This window comes from Rhinoraja longicauda, chromosome 2, assembly GCF_053455715.1.
Source record: "Rhinoraja longicauda isolate Sanriku21f chromosome 2, sRhiLon1.1, whole genome shotgun sequence".
NCBI classification, from domain to species: Eukaryota; Metazoa; Chordata; class Chondrichthyes; order Rajiformes; family Arhynchobatidae; genus Rhinoraja; species Rhinoraja longicauda.
In genome coordinates this window covers 31,448,752-31,464,968 of record NC_135954.1, presented here as the reverse complement: position 1 = coordinate 31,464,968, position 16,217 = coordinate 31,448,752, and the positions used below count along the sequence as shown (strand labels likewise).

Here is a 16,217-nt window from a genome sequence, read left to right as displayed (position 1 = left end):
AATAAATTGCTTGCATTAGGAGTACTTGTAGCCAGTAAAACATTATCACCAATTTCCAGTGTAATTACACTTTGTGAAACAGATTTTTTTTCCCATTCAGTATTCACAACACAGTAATAAAAATCTGTGATAGCAGTTAACATGACCTTGGCGAGATTTACCGCAAATTGCACAGAGAGGATTATTTGAACATCAAAGGCACTGAGGTTAATGTGAGTGTAAATTTAGACAGAATTACACGTCAGAATTTCCTCAGTGCGGTTCAATCTCTCCCACTGTATCTTGATATTGATATTGGTTTATTATTGTCATGTACACCCAGATACAGTGAAAAACGTTCCATGCGTGCTATCCAGTCAAAGTGTACTATACATGAGTACAGTCAGGTCATACACAAGAACAAGAGTTAGTGAAAAAGGGAAAAATACAGTGCAGAATTTAGTCTCATAGCATTATGGCATTACAGCTATGAAGAAAGTGCAAATAATACAAAGTGCAAGGGCCACAATGAGGTAGGTTGAGAGATCAGGACTACACCCTTAGAGTATGGGAGGGCTGTTCAGTAGTCTGATAACAGCAAGAAAGAAACTGTTTCTGAATCTGTTGCTAGACACTTTCAAGCTTTTGTATCTTCTGCCCACAGGAAGAGGCTGCAAATGGTCATTGATGATGTCAGCTGCTTTCTGGAGGCAAAGTGAAGTTTATGGGGGGGGGGGGGGGGGCGGAGGATGGTCTGTGTGATGGACCGAGCTGCATCCAGAACTCTCTTTAATTTCTTGTACTCCAAGGCAGGGCTATTGCCAAACCAAGTTGTGATGCATCTCAATAGGACGCTTTCTACAGCACATCTTATAGAGACGTATTAAGTTATATAAGGACTGGACTGGACTGAAATATGTTCCCAATGTTGGGGGAGTCCAGAACCAGGGGCCACAGTCTAAGAATAAAGGGGAGGCCATTTAAAGCTGATTAGAGAAGAACCTTTTTCACCCAGAGAGTTGTGAATTTGTGGAATTCTCTGCCACAGAAGGCAGTGGAGGCCAATTCACTGGATTAATTTAAAAGAGAGTTAGATAGAGCTCTAGGGGGTAGTGGAATCAAGGGATATGGGGAAAAGGCAGGCACAGGTTACTGATTGGGGATGATCAGCCATGATCACAATGAATGGTGGTGCTGGCTCGAAGGGCCAAATGGCCTCCTCCTGCACCTATTTTCTATGTTTCTATTTCTATGTAACCCATATCCCTTGTCAAATGCCTTACTATAGTCAACATAGACAACATCAACTTCTCCATCTTTATTAATCATCTTTAAGGACTCCTCAAAGGAGGTAGAGGTTTACAGCTATCAATGGGAATATATATATATATTGTAAAGTAGGATTTGGTATTTATAATTGGACAATTAAGTACTCCAGGCATGTGCTGACCAACTCGCTGGGGTCTTCACAAAGATTTTTAACATCTCTCTGTCACAAGCTATTATACCACCCTGCTTAAAGTTAGCCACCATCATTCCTATTCCCCAAAAAACAGTCCCTGAGGACCTGAATGATTATAGACCGATTGCTTTGACCAGTGATTATGAAGTGCTTTGAGAAACTAGTCTTGCATCACATTAGAACCAGTCTACCTTCCTCCTTCGATCCATATCAGTTTGCCTACAGAGATAACAGATCGACTGAGGACGCCGTTGTCATAGCAACTCACACCGCACTGACCCACTTGGAACATCGGGAAAGCTATGTGAGGATGTTATTCATTGATTATCGCTCAGCATTCAATACAATCATTCCGGACATTTTAATCAACAAACTGATTGGCCTCGGGCTCTCACCCTCCTCCATCTGTACATGGATCAGACTTTCTCACAAACCGCCCACAGAGAGTTAAAACCGGCCCCTACATCTCCTCCTCCATCACACTAAGCACTGGCACACCTCAAGGCTGTGTGCTGAGTCCACTCCTTTACTCCTTATACACCTATGACTGTACACCTGCCCACCCGTCCAACACGATTATTAAATTTACTGACGACACAACTGTCGTCGGGCTTATCTTAGGGGGGCATGAGTCAGCATACACGGATGAGATACAGCGACTGTCAGAGTGGTGTTTGGTAAATAACCTGGCACTGAACACAACCAAGACAAAGGAGCTAATACCTGATTTCGGGTGGAACTGCTATGTAGTTTCGTTCGGTACCTTGGTACCAAATGACAAATAAAGCTCTGTTGAACTGTTGAACTGTTGAAACGGGACGCGGACCCGGCCCCGCTCTGCATAAATGGGGCGTGGGTGGAAAGGGGGCAGACCTTTACATTCCTAGGAGTCCTCATATCTGAGGACCTCTCCTGGTCGGCCAACACCACTGCAACTATCATGAGAGCACAACAGAGACTCCACTTCCTGAGAGTGCTCAGGAGGTACAACACCAGGAAGGAGCTGCTGGTGGCCTTCTACCGGGCGACTATTGAGAGTCTACTGACATATTGCATGTCAGTGTGGTATGCCAGCTGCTCTGCTGCAAATAACAAAACGCTCCAAAGAGTGGTAAAAACAGCAGAGAGAATCACCGGCTGCCCACTGCCCTCCATGGAGGATATTGCCATCTCACGCCACCTCAGCAGAGCCACTAACATCATTAAAGACTCCACACACCCCAGTCACCACCTGTTTGAACTGTTGCCCTCCGGAAGGCGTTATAGGTCAGCCAAAACACGCACCGCCAGACTAAGAGACAGTTTCTTCCCCAAAGCAATCTGCACACTCAATATGAAAAGCTACTGAGTATTACTCATGCTGCAATCTTCCATGCTGCTACCTATCTCGAATTTTACCTTACTATCGCCATCGTTTATTGATATATTGCAATATTGATTATTTATTTATCTTAAGCCCTAGTTAAATAACATTGTTTTTAAATTGTGTCCTGTGCTTTTATGTTAGTATATTATGCACCAATGGAGTGGCAATAATAATTTTGTTGTTTGCAGTGCTTTCAACGACAAATAAAGGCATTCATTCATTCAATGTGTTCCCATAGCTGATCTAATAATTTTTATGTTGGCAGTTAGTACGAGGATAAAATTCTTGTTTTTGTATTTTGAAACAGATACTAGTGGAAGGCACTGTAGGAGATAACCTAGGAGGAGACATTGGAATTGATGACATTTCCTTCATGAATTGTGATCTTTACAGTGGTAAGCATATTAATTACAGAAAAATAGTGCGACAGGCATTTATTAACATTAAGTGTCTAGCCTCTTTGTGCACCACTTGACCAATCATTCTCAGAACTGAAAGGCAATGTTGAACAGAATATAACTAATGTGGTTATAGAAAACCATCATTATTGTAGTAAAGAAGTGTGTGTCTCCAGTTAAATCATGATTCTTGATTAGTAAGGGTGTCAAGGGTTATGGGGAGAAGGCAGGAGAATAGGATTGAGAGGTAAAGATAGATCAGCCATAATTGAATGGCAGAGTAAACTTGATGGGCCTGCTCCAATAACTTATGAACTTATATAGTGTGCCCTGAAAATCTTGTATTTTGTTGCCACAGAAAATAAGGAGTAGAATATGCAGAGTATTTCATAAAACAGTACAGGGGGGCAAATACCATATATCATTAGATGATCTAAAATAATTGTTCAAATTTATGTAGAAACTTTAATGCAGTGAACAGTCCCGAGCTTCAGGCAAGAGTAATCATATACAAATTGACAACAGCAAAGGAGATATTAAGCCAAATGATTAAACGGGTCAAGGAACTAGATCACAGAGTTAGGCTTAAAATATCTTTAAATGGGAAGCAGGGCTGAGGAAGAAAGGGGGGGAATACCATGTTTAAAGGTGAGATGACTGGGGAAGTCTGCATCCTCTATTTCTCTAGAGTCCAAATGTACAGGAAAACAGCATTCTCAACAAGTTGCAGAGCAGAAGAAAGTTACAGTGATGGAAGGGACAAGCCCATGGAGAGATATGAACATCATACAGACCAATGTTACAACTGAGGACTCAGTGGATCAAGAGCAAATGTAAATAGTGAAGGGAAGAGTGGAGATTAGTTTAAGCAGAGGGGATTAATTTAACCTGGCATGTTCAGCCTGGACATTGTGGGACGCAGGACCTGTTCCTGTGCTGAATTGTTCTCTACTCGATGTTCTAAATCGATGAGCACATAGTAGGGGTGTCAAGGGTAAGGAATGAACTGTAGTTGGTACATGAAAACACTTATATTTCACCATCCAGTTCTCAGGAATTCTAATGGTTCAGAATCTGCCTCACTGGGTACTGAATTCCATATTCCCTTCAACACAAGGGCATTGCTTCTTTAACACATCACAGCTCTAGTTCCACTGTTCCCTTCAACACACTGGGACTCTGGTTCCCACTATCCATTTAATACAACAGGAACCAAGTTCCGACACTCTATTTGACAGACTGGGGCACCAGTTCCTGTGCTTACTTTAAACTCTCTAGGCCCATGGTTCCTGAATTCCTTTGAAACCCAGCTTGTTCTAATTCTCATGCCAGAGCATCTGGGGAAAACCCACTTGGTCACAGAGAGAACGTACAAACTCCATACAAACAGCAGCCATTGTCAGGATCGAACCCTAGTCTCTGGCGCTGTAAGGCAGCAACTCTACTGCTGTGCCATTGTGCCGTTGACGTCCTTTGAATCATAGTGATGTGGAATATAAATGTTCAAGCTCACTATGAAAGAGAAAATGAAAAACAGAGGGAAATATTAAATATAAAGCAGTCGACCGACAAAACAAATTAAAATATCTTACACTAACACTACTGAGAGGGAGATTGCAGACTTTAAAGAGGCCACGGTATTCTTAAACAGCCACCAAGAGTGACCGAGTATGTGACCAATGAAAGAATGGATCGACTGGGCTTATGGTGAAAGATTTGATCGACTGGGGTTATATTCACTGGAATTTAGAAGAATGAGACGGAATCTTATAGAAACATTTAAAGTTCTTAAGGGATTGGACAGGCTAAATGCAGGAAAAATATTCCCAATGTTGGGGGAGTCCAGAACCAGGGATCACAGTTTAAGAATAAGGGGTAGTCCATTTAGGACTGAGATTAGGAAAAACTTTTTTACCCAAAGAATTGTGGATCTGTCGAATTCTCTGCCACAGTAGCCAGTGGAGGCCAATTACTGGATGTATTCAACAGAGAGTTAGATATAGCTCTTGGGGCTAATGGAATCAAGGGATACGGGGAGAAACCAGGAATGGGGTACTGATTTTGGATGATCAGCCATGATCATATTGAATGGCGGTGCTGGCTCGAAGGGACGAATGGCCCGCTCCTGCACCTATTTTCTATGTTTTTATGTTGATGCTTCTATGGGTGATGTCTGAACAGTTTGGAATGACAAAGGAATTTAAGGGGCAGAAATGGTTTCCATTTCACAAGAAAACTCTTTAGAAAATGACTGGAATTCTGGAATAACTGTATCAAAACAAATTGAGCAGTTTTCATCCTGAACCAATTTTGTTATCATATGGCTACTTTAGCAGAGAGAAATAAAACCCAGTGTCTTGATACACAGGACAACATTTTAAAATGTTCTTTTATTGTCAAAGTTTGTCACTGTGCATTGCTTTGCAGAGGGTGCAGGAGAGGTTCTACCATCATACTGCCTGGATTAGAAGGTATTAACTACAAGGAGAGTAGGAAAATAACTGCAGATGCAAATTGAAGGTAGACACAAAATGCTGGAGTAACTCAGCGGGTCAGGCAGCATCTCAGGAGAGAAGGAATGGGTGATGTTTCGGGTCGAGACCCTTCTTCGGACTGATGTCAGGGGAGGGGGCGGGACAAAGATAGGATGTAGCAGGAGACAGGAAGACAGTGGGAGAACTGGGAAGGAGGAGGGGAAAGAGAGGGACAGAAGAACTATCTGAAGTTGGAGAAGTCAATGTTCATACCGCTGGGGTGCAAACTGCCGAATAGAAATATGAGATGCTGTTCCTCCAATTTGCGCTGGGCCTACTACAAGGAGAGGTTGGACAAACTAGGATTGTTTTCTCTAGAATGCCAGTGGTTGAGGGGAGACCTGATAGAAGTATATAAAATTATGCGAGGCACAGATAGGCTAGATAGTCATCACCTTTATGCCAGAGTAGACATGTCAAAGACTAGAGGGCATAGCTGTAAGGTGAGAGGGGCAAGGTTTAAGTGAGATATGCAGGGCAAGTTTTTTTTACACTGACGGGTGCCTAGAACACGCTGGATAGATGGAGGCAGGAGTGTGTAAGTGGATTTTAGATAGACATATGGATATGCTGGGAAAGGAGGGATATGGATCACATGCAAGCTGATGAGATTAATTTATCCTGGCCTTGCATTCGGCACAGACTTTGTGGGACAAACGGTCTGTTGCTGTGCTGTATTGTTCGATGTTCCATATTATCACTTTTCTTCCATTTCAGAGCTTTTAGGGTCAATAGAACATGATTAGTTTAAAAATTAATAATTTTCCCGTAAGACAACTCAGTTCTCCTTGCAAGGCCAAGGGATTTATTTTCAGCTGATGCTCCTCAATGACTGTCCAGAAATGGTGATTGCCAAAATGTTAGACCATGTCATTTATTCCACAGCTGGGATTGTGAATTCCAGAAACAAAGATAGCAGAAACAGAGCAGTTGCTAGGTGTGTGGTGCATGTCCAGCACAGAAGTGGGATTCAGAGCAGGCAAGGTGTTTCTTTTTTCAACAGCACTTTATTGTGGCCATATTATTCAGTGACACTATGTTCTATGTTTACAAAAAAATCTACTTTGGAACTGGAATAATTCTGATTATTGTCCTCACTCAGGTGATTTACCAGCCATAATTCCAACAACATCAGGACCAACGAAACCTTCCACTATTCCGCCCAACAACTGCACAATGAATGAATTTGTTTGTATAACAAATGGACAATGTGTTGACATTAGCAAGAAGTGCGATTTTAGGGAAGATTGCTCTGACAATTCAGATGAATTATTCTGTGGTAGGTATCCATTTTTATTTTTAATTATATGTAAGACAGTTTGAGGGAATTAAGCAATTAAATGTTTAACTCCAAAATTCCATTTAATGTAAAGTGGTGTAAAAACACAGAAAATATTAAAAGAATATTTTCATACAGAAATGAAATGATGTTCAATTCTACACTTCTCAGCATGGCCCATTACACTGAAATAGAAACATAGAAAAATAAGTGCAGGGGTAGGCCAATCGGCCCTTTGAGCCAGCAGCGCCATTCAACATGATCATGGCTGATCATCTAAAATCAGTACCCCGTTCATGCTTTTTCCCCGTATCGCTTGATTCCTTTAGCCCTAAGAGCTAAATCCTCCATATCAATCTTCCCATTGTTGAATATTTGCTTATTCTATCTGTAATGGAATAAAAATAGGCTTTCCATACCATTTACATTCTGTCTTTGTTTCACTTTCTCACAGGCAATTTTTATCTTTCTCTTTGTCCCTTTTATTGTATTGCTCCATATTCTACCTTTATCTCTAAAATAACTTTTTGCTGAACTTGCTTATTGTTACTCCTCTTTGTAAAGTTGATTTCTTTTTGTGCTTTCCGATTCATTTCCATCTACATATTTTTTGTCCCAATGTACATATAAAATCATTGATCTGCTTTCTTCATTCTGTTTTCCATCATGTGTGAACTGTTGTTCATCAGGCACAGTGGGTATCATGCAAACAGCTGATTTCAGGTATAAAATGAACTAAAGTATGCCAAATTAAGAACGAGACTGAAGAGCAAAAGTTCCAAATTATATGAATCTTAAATACAAACAGAAAATACATGAGCTCCTCAGCAGGTTAGGCAGCAGCTGTGGAGAGAGGTAAGCCGCACCAGACAAAGGGTGACTGACTCGAAACGTTAAATTTGCCACAGAAGTAATTTCCATTCAGAAGTGGCCTGACCTGCTGAATATTTCTGGGATTTTCTGCATTTGTCGCAGAAAAAAAGAAGCATTTTCTGTTTTTTGACTTTTTGTGTCAAAAGTCACAATTTTACTTTGATAAAATGACAGATTTTGGTCCAACAGTTCTTACAGTTGTCTCTGCATGAGGCTGCCTTAGCTAAACCAGGCTGATGCGCACATTAGGCACCCATCTATACATTATGGATATACCACTATTGAAGGACCAAATCAATGAGCTGGCTTGGGCCCATGCATGGAAAGACTAAAACGTAAAGTAAATTATAATGTGATCATGGTGATAAATCTTCTTGTTAATTATGCATACTAAAATATTTAGTTAGAATGATACATATAGGCCTATATGTCTTAGTGATAGGAGCGTACAACTTACTCAGTTTTTTGCTTATTTTGGCCTTTACAAAAGGGAAGGAAGTAAAATAACGAAATAATGAAATTCCTGGCCATTGGTTGTAATAAATTGACTAGCATCATGTGGGAAGCATATTCTGTCGAGCTTCAAGGAATGTATGAGGGGAATAGAAAGAATGAATATTTTTAAGAATAAAGCCAATCCCTTCGGAACTTTAAATGTCCAGGGCAGTATGTCTCTTCAGCACTGAAGCATATCTTGTTGTTGTTGTTGTGGCATTGCTGACCTACAATGGTCTGACAACAGTGAAGAACCAGCTTTACAAGGGAACGGCTCGTACGCTCGAGCCTGAGCTAGCAGTGGGCTATCTCTTCTTCAAGTCTGACTTGCAATTAGACACTGAGAAGCTGAATGTAAATTAATTACTGGTTTATCAGGATTCCATAATCTATGTATTATATGGAGGGTATCGGGAACAGATTATTGGAGAACTTCTAACAGAAATGATAAGATTCCTAACAAACGAGCAAGATTGTGAGATCAGCACCATGCTGTAGTGAGGGAAACAAAACTTATTGACATGTAGATACATAAATGGAAAGCATAGTGTAAGAAAATAACTTCAGATGCTGGTACAAATCGAAGGTATTTATTCACAAAATGCTGGAGTAACTCAGCAGGTCAGGCAACATCTCAGGAGAGAAGGAATGGGTGACATTTCGGGTCGAGCATATCTCATCAGCATATAAACACTGTGATCTCTAAATTGTTGATCAGTCATCTCTAATTAATATTACCAAGTTTAAGAAAAAATAGAGTCAGCATAGAAACAGGCCCTTCTGCAAACTGCATCCATGACTATCAAAACTAATCCCACTTATGTGCATTCATTCCATATCCTCCTATGCCTTACTCATTCAATGCATGTCCAGATTCCACTTAAGTGGTGTTCCTGTTCCTGGTTCCACCACCTCCTCTGGCAAGCTGATTCCAGATACTCATTACTCTTTGTGAGAACATTTACTCTTCAGATCCCCATTAAATATCCTTCCTCTTAACTTAAATCTAGACCTTCTAGTTTTAAACACTTCTACCATGGGAAGCAGACCCTGGCTATTTATCCTAACGATGCCCCTCATAATTTTATTTACCTCTATCAGGTTACCTTTTAGCCTCCTTTGCTCCAGGAACACAAACGTTTCCTTGGCCCAAACTTCCAAATCTCTCCTTATAACTCAAGCTCTCCAATCCAGTCAATATCCATGTGAATCTTTTCAAATCTAATTTAATCATATCTTTGCTATGAAATAGGGACCAGAACTGCACAAATAATGTTGATCATATACTTCACAGTGGTGTGAAAGCAAATCATGGGGAGACTTTCTCAGGCTAGTTTTGCATTGCTATTGCTATCACAATTTGTATTTGCTCCAGAAGTTATGGTCTAACAAGGTTTATTTCAAAATCTAAAATAGGATCCTAGAATGATGCATAAGAAATATTTTTGTACGATACAATATTGATGAACCAGAAAGTACTACACCAGAAATGTCGGTATGTTTTTCTCCACAGTTGGGAAGATCTGTGATTTCAGTAATGGAATCACCTGTGGTTGGGAGCAGCAAGTAGAACCATCGGCAACTGGAAATGTGTTTCAGTGGTTCACAGGGCAAGGCTCAGACATACATCCAGGAGAAGAGGGTGACAGACCATCTACCGATCATACGACGTATGAATTTAATTTCATTTTAAAGAATCCTTTTTGCTGCTTTGATAATTTAATTTTCTCAGAACCCTAACTAAAGACCAAGCAACTAGATGTACTCAAGGTATAAAAAACTTAGAAGACAAGGTACAGCAACATTTCTTCTGGTAACTCAAATGCTAAATAAAGCCCAAATCCTTCTTGTTTTCACTGACTTCATTATTGTGTAGAGTCATAGATTCATGCAGCACAACAAGACCTTCTGCCCAACAGGTCCATTTAAATGTGTTGCCGAGACCTGGGTTCGACGCTGACCCCAGGTGCTGTCTGTGTGGAGTTTGCAGCTTCTCCAGTGACCGCATGCTTTCTTCCTGGTGCTCTGATTTTTTCCAACATCCCAAAGACGTGCGAATTTGTAGGGTTAATTGGCCTCTGTAAATTGCCCCCAGTTTGAAGGGAGTAGATGTGAACATGGGATAACAAAACTAGTGTGAGCTGGTGAACAGTGGTTGACATGGGCTCAGCAGGGTGAAGGGCCTGTTTCCATGCTGAATCTCTAAACTAAACTCAAGAGACAGATGTATGGCATACCAATGAGGCCTGAGCCTCAAATTGCCTAAAATTATGTCTGGGCTGGAGGGATGCGAGCAAAGAAGCTGCTTCACGAGCAGCATTGCCAAAGCCACTTTGTATATTCACTTAAAATCTGACCGATAGCTGACAGATTTCAATAGGGATGGTAAACATGTATTGCTTGGATTGACCTATAGTGTTAATGGACAGTGTCACTGAGGATAGCACAGAGTGGAATGATGCAAGGGATTAGTGGGCGAAACCATTCAGAGAAATGCACCGGCATAGTGGGACAGAATAGAAAAGAAAGTCAAAAGATGAAGGGAAGACTTGAGAGTTAAAGAGTTTAACTGTCATGAGGCACTGAGAAAGAATGGGTTGGAGTGAAGATGAGTTAAAAGATAACAATAATAAAGTGATGGAAAATGTCATCCAACAGGACCCTGACAATTTCCCATCACCAGTAATCTGGTGAATAGAAAGTAGGTTGGTGAGAAAGAAATAGCCATTTTTTAATTCCAGTTCCTTACTGTTCCAGTAAGATAAGGCTTGAGTCTACTGTAGCTGCAAACTCTGCAAAAGGCCAGATGCTATCACAACGTGAGCAAATTTACAAAAATACATTTCTCAATTATTTGACTTGCGCAAAGAGGTTATCAATTTGAAATGATTTTTTTTCTCTGTCAATAATTGCCTCGTAGTCTCCTTTTTGCCTCCCGCACCAATTCCAAAAGCCACAAAATTTCCATGAATATATATGTTGGTGGGCTTATCAGGTTCAGCACATTGAAGCATAATTTCAGGTAGTGTCCTTCGTCACCTCTTTAATTGAAGAAAAGCGGCGCTGTTTATAGAGCCACAGTACAGTGAAATGAAATGAATTACCAATCTTCAAGTGACATGTTTAAAAACACTACACAGAGAGACATTTTGGATTTCAAGGTGGACTTTTAACAAGAAACTTCTATTGTAAATTTTATTTTTTTAAATCTACCTCGATTCTATTCCATGGATGATCTATGACAAAATAGATTCATAGCTTACTACAAAAAGAAGTTGCAATTTTAAAATTGTCCCAACTCGCTAATCTTCAGAATAGTCAAAGGTCAAAGGATTATGGACCTTGTGTGCAAATTGCATATGGAGACAAAGGTCAGATTGGACATGATGGGGCAAAAGGCATGTTTCTCTCTCTACAACTTTTTGATTCTTTCAATCTAAAATGTGCAATCTTTGAAAAATAACCTTATTTTCTTCTTGTTGCTAAGTTAATACACCAGTTTTATGAACAATTTCTATGAACATCTAAATATAATAAGTTCCAAGCTCGTATAAACCTTGGGTTTGATTTGCCCTCTGTTCGTATATTGATATTGTAATTCTATTTTATCCATTAGAATGCTTCACACAAAGCAATTTTAATGATGCCATCTTTGATATTGCTTTGCATCAAAATTATATTATTTCAGGAACAATAGCTGTTGTATCTAATCATATCATCATCATATATCTACAGCCGGAAACAGGCCTTTTCGGCCCTCCAAGTCCATGCCGCCCAGTGATCCCCGTACATTAACACTATCCTACACCCACTAGGGACAATTTTTACATTTTACCCAGCCAATTAACCTACATACCTGTACGTCTTTGGAGTGTGGGAGGAAACCGAAGATCTCGGAGAAAACCCACGCAGGTCACGGGGAGAACGTACAAACTCCTTACAGTGCAGCACCCGTAGTCAGGATCGAACCTGTGTCTCCGGCGCTGCATTCGCTGTAAAGCAGCAACTCTACCGCTGCGCTACCGTGCCGCCCATGGTAATGGACAGTTTCACTTAACTTACAGAATCAAAGATTCCTCATAGGAGCTTACTGGGCTAACCTAATTTCCACTCTTATTCCCTTGACAAGATATTTTACCGAACCTAATCAACTTTTGTAGCCATTAGGTCTTTATGGATATTAAATGTAACTCTCTTTGGATCCAAGAGTATTGATGGATGAATACTGTCTATGTGAGCCAACTACTACAATCCAGAATGCTCATTAGTCAGTTCTTCGCTTCCTTTGTAAAGATTATATTTAAAAATCACAGCTGTGGAAAGATTCCAAATGTATCAACGTAGATTCTTAAGGGCCTGTCCCACTAAGACGATTTTAATGCGACTGCCGGCGACTAGGCTGTCGCCGACAGTTCGCCGGGGTGTCTTGGGCATGATCGTGAGGAGTCATCCAAAAATCGTAGTGGATCTCGGCGCGTCGCTGAGAAATCATCCGGTTTGAAATTTCTCGGCGACAGCTGGCTTGTCGGCAGGTATCGTTGCTTATTGCGGGCGCTGTTGCATGATGTCCCCAGGTTTACAAGGTCGTCGCCTGTACTTTATCATGACATCTCATTCAAAGAGTTTTTGAATAAAGTTGATTTTGGTTATTTTTTTAAAAATAGGTGCCGGTATTTATTGAATTTCTAAGTACTTTATCATGACATATCATTCAAAGATTCTAGTCGCATTCATTTTGACCATTAAAATCAAACGCTGACACACATGCTGTGCGATAAGAACACTTTTCATTAATTTATTTAGATCTATGAGGCAAGCGCATCCACAGGCATTTCACTACGTTTATTAAAGGCCAAAGCTCACACATAGACAGACACTACTAACACAAAGATAAACTGAGTTTTACTGCTATGCTGTTTGTAGGGGGTATGCACACCTGACCATAAAGGACAGTGACGTGTGAAATGGTCTGGCCGGACGGACCTTGCTGTCCTTATTACCGCACCCATGCCGACATCCAGGGAAAGCAATCTAGAAGGGTCTCGACCCAAAACGTCACCCATTCCTTCTATCCAGGGATGCTGCTTGTTCCATTGAGTTACTCCAGCATTTTGTGTCCATCTTCAGAGCAATCAAATTAGTTCCCTCTCCTTATTTTCCATTATCCTTGCAACTCAATTTCTCTTACACCTGCATTCAACTCGCCGTTTGCTCTTCTTTGCCAATAGCCTACACTGTGGTGCAGTATCAAAGAAGCCACATGTTACAGGCACCAGGAGCAATGCAATTACAGCACATAGCTTGGATATCACTGAGCATGACCAGACAATAATGACAGGGCCATCTGTGCAGAGTCCAGAGAGGAAGGTACAGGCTTCTCCACTTTCTGCTCAGCTGATCTGTGATGGTCCCATCAGAGAGCAAACAATTATGAGCACATTTGTGGGATCACCAGCATTCAAGGATTTATTGACAACTCAGACATACACATTCCCATTTTTCTAGTCATAGGCATTTGTTAACGAGGTCAGTATCTCATGCCTGGACAAAGTGAAAGTGAGCCACACTATTGAACCACTGATCCAGAGGGCGCAGGTTTAAGGTGATGGGGGTGGGGGGAGGGAGAAAGATTTAATAGGAACCTGAGGCATAACTTTTTCACACAGATGGTGGTGGGTGTATGGAATGGGCTACCAGAGGAGGTAGTTGAGGCAGATACTATCGCAACATATAAGAAACATTTAGACAGGTACATGAACAGGACAGGTTTAGAGGGATCTGGGCTTAACGCAGGCAGGTAGGTTTAGTGTTAGTGTGGGCACATTGGGCCAAAAGACATGTAAGACTTTATGACTCTATAAGCACTGGTGAAGGTACTCCCGGGGCCAGAGTTCCAGCATTTAGACCTGATGATGATGAAGGACTGTTAATCTGTTTACATGTCAGAATACATGGAACGACATGGTGGAACAACAGTAGAGTTGCTGCCTTACAGCGCTTGCAGCAACGGAGACCCGGGTTCGATCCCGACTATGGGTGCTGTCTGTACGGAGTTTGTACTTTCTCCCCGTGACCTGCGTGGGTTTTCCTTGAGATCTTCGGTTTCCTCCCACACTCCAAAGACGTACTGGTTTGTAGGTAAATTGGCTTCATATAAATGTAAATTGTTCATTGTGTGTGGTGGATTATGGTAATGTGCAGGGATTGCTGCTCGGTGCAGACTCGGTGGGCCGAAGGGCCTGTTTCCGCTCTGTATTCTCTGCCTCAGAAGGCAGTGGAGGCCAATTCTCTGAATGCATTCAAGAAAGAGCTAGATAGAGCTCTTACGGATAGTGGAGTCAGGGGGTATGGAGAGAAGGCAGGAACGGGGTACTGATTGAGAATGATCAGCCATGATCACATTGAATGGTGGTGCTGGCTCGAAGGGCCGAATGGCCTTATTCTGCTCCTATCACCTATGACCTTACGATACACCGCATAGCACAGCAACATCCCATTCATTATATGGATGAAGGAATCACAGTAATGGGACAACCAAGTTTTCAATATCCATATCATCCTGAGTGCACTGTCAGTATCACCAAATCAAAATGTTGAAATTGAGAATCAAATGCAACCTTGGGACTGTCAATACAACAAAGACTGGAGCAGCTGATGACAAAGACTTTGTCAAGTTAACCCAGAAACGGAAATAAATGTAGCCTTGGTAACATCACCCACATCCCAAGAATAAAGATTATCAGCCGTATCCCAAGAACAAATAACATGTCAGAAACAATGATGTGCTGACAATGTAATTCAGTCACAGCTCAAAAAAAATACATGGCCCATATTTCACTTCTGGAGAGGTTCTGCATTTATTTTTATTATTAATCAACCCCATAGGCTGGATTTGTTAACCAGATGTTCCACCGTGTGGTCTCTGTCCAAATCCTAAATTCATTTTAACCTGCTGTGGAACCATGGTGCACTCAAGTACTGCTGGCCTCCATTATGTGGTACTTCCTCAACCATGAACAGGCCTCAATCAGTGATTCAGTCAGAGAGTTGTAAATCTGTGGAATTCTCTGCCTCAGAAGGCAGTGGAGGCCAATTCTCTGAATGCATTCAAGAAAGAGCTAGATAGAGCTCTTAAGGATAGCGGAGTCAGGGGGTATGGGGAGAAGGCTGGAACGGGGTACTGATTGAGATTGATCAGCCATGATCACATTGAATGGCGGTGCTGGCTCGAAGGGCCGAATGGCCTACTCCTGCACCTATTGTCTATTGTCTATTGTATTTCAAACCTAAACTAAAAAAAATACAATGCGACATAAAAATCTGAGTGCTGGAAGTACCTAGCAGATTAGGTAGCATCTACCCTGCCTGACTTGTTAAGCATTTCTAAAACCTTCAGATCTTATTTCAGATTTTGCAAGAAATATCCAGATGGTATGTTCTCAGGTGCCTTATGCTTTCCATCTTCTTCATGGTAGAGACCAGAGGTTTGGGAGGTTCTATTGAAGTAGACTGGGGATCAGCAGCTGTGTAATCTGTAACTGATACAGGCAGCATCCATTGTGCACTGGCGGTGAAAGAAATTAATCTTTAGGGTAGCGGATGGTGTGGCGGTCAAGTGGGCTGGTGATGTCGAGCTTTGTGAAATTGTCAAAGCTGCACTCATCCAGCCAAGAGGGGATTACTCCATTACATGCGCGGTTTATCCCTCATTGCTTGTGGATATAAATCACACGTTGCAAGATACCTAGCCTCTGACCTGCTCTTGTCGCCACACCCACTTGACTGTAGTTGGTCCAGTTAGGTTTCGGCTCAATTTTGAGCCTTGGGTGAT

General features: G+C 41.4%; 1 protein-coding gene across 1 annotated transcript in view; it reads left to right on the top strand.

Moving 5' to 3' along the window:
* Positions 1-16,217, top strand: part of malrd1 (MAM and LDL receptor class A domain containing 1) — a 261,497-nt gene that overhangs the window by 52,663 nt on the left and 192,617 nt on the right. Inside the window, exons 13-15 of the mRNA XM_078427721.1 lie at positions 3,115-3,202; positions 6,842-7,018; positions 9,900-10,056. Of these exons, the coding sequence (XP_078283847.1) occupies positions 3,115-3,202; positions 6,842-7,018; positions 9,900-10,056 (422 nt within the window). The remainder of the gene's footprint in view (positions 1-3,114; positions 3,203-6,841; positions 7,019-9,899; positions 10,057-16,217) is intronic.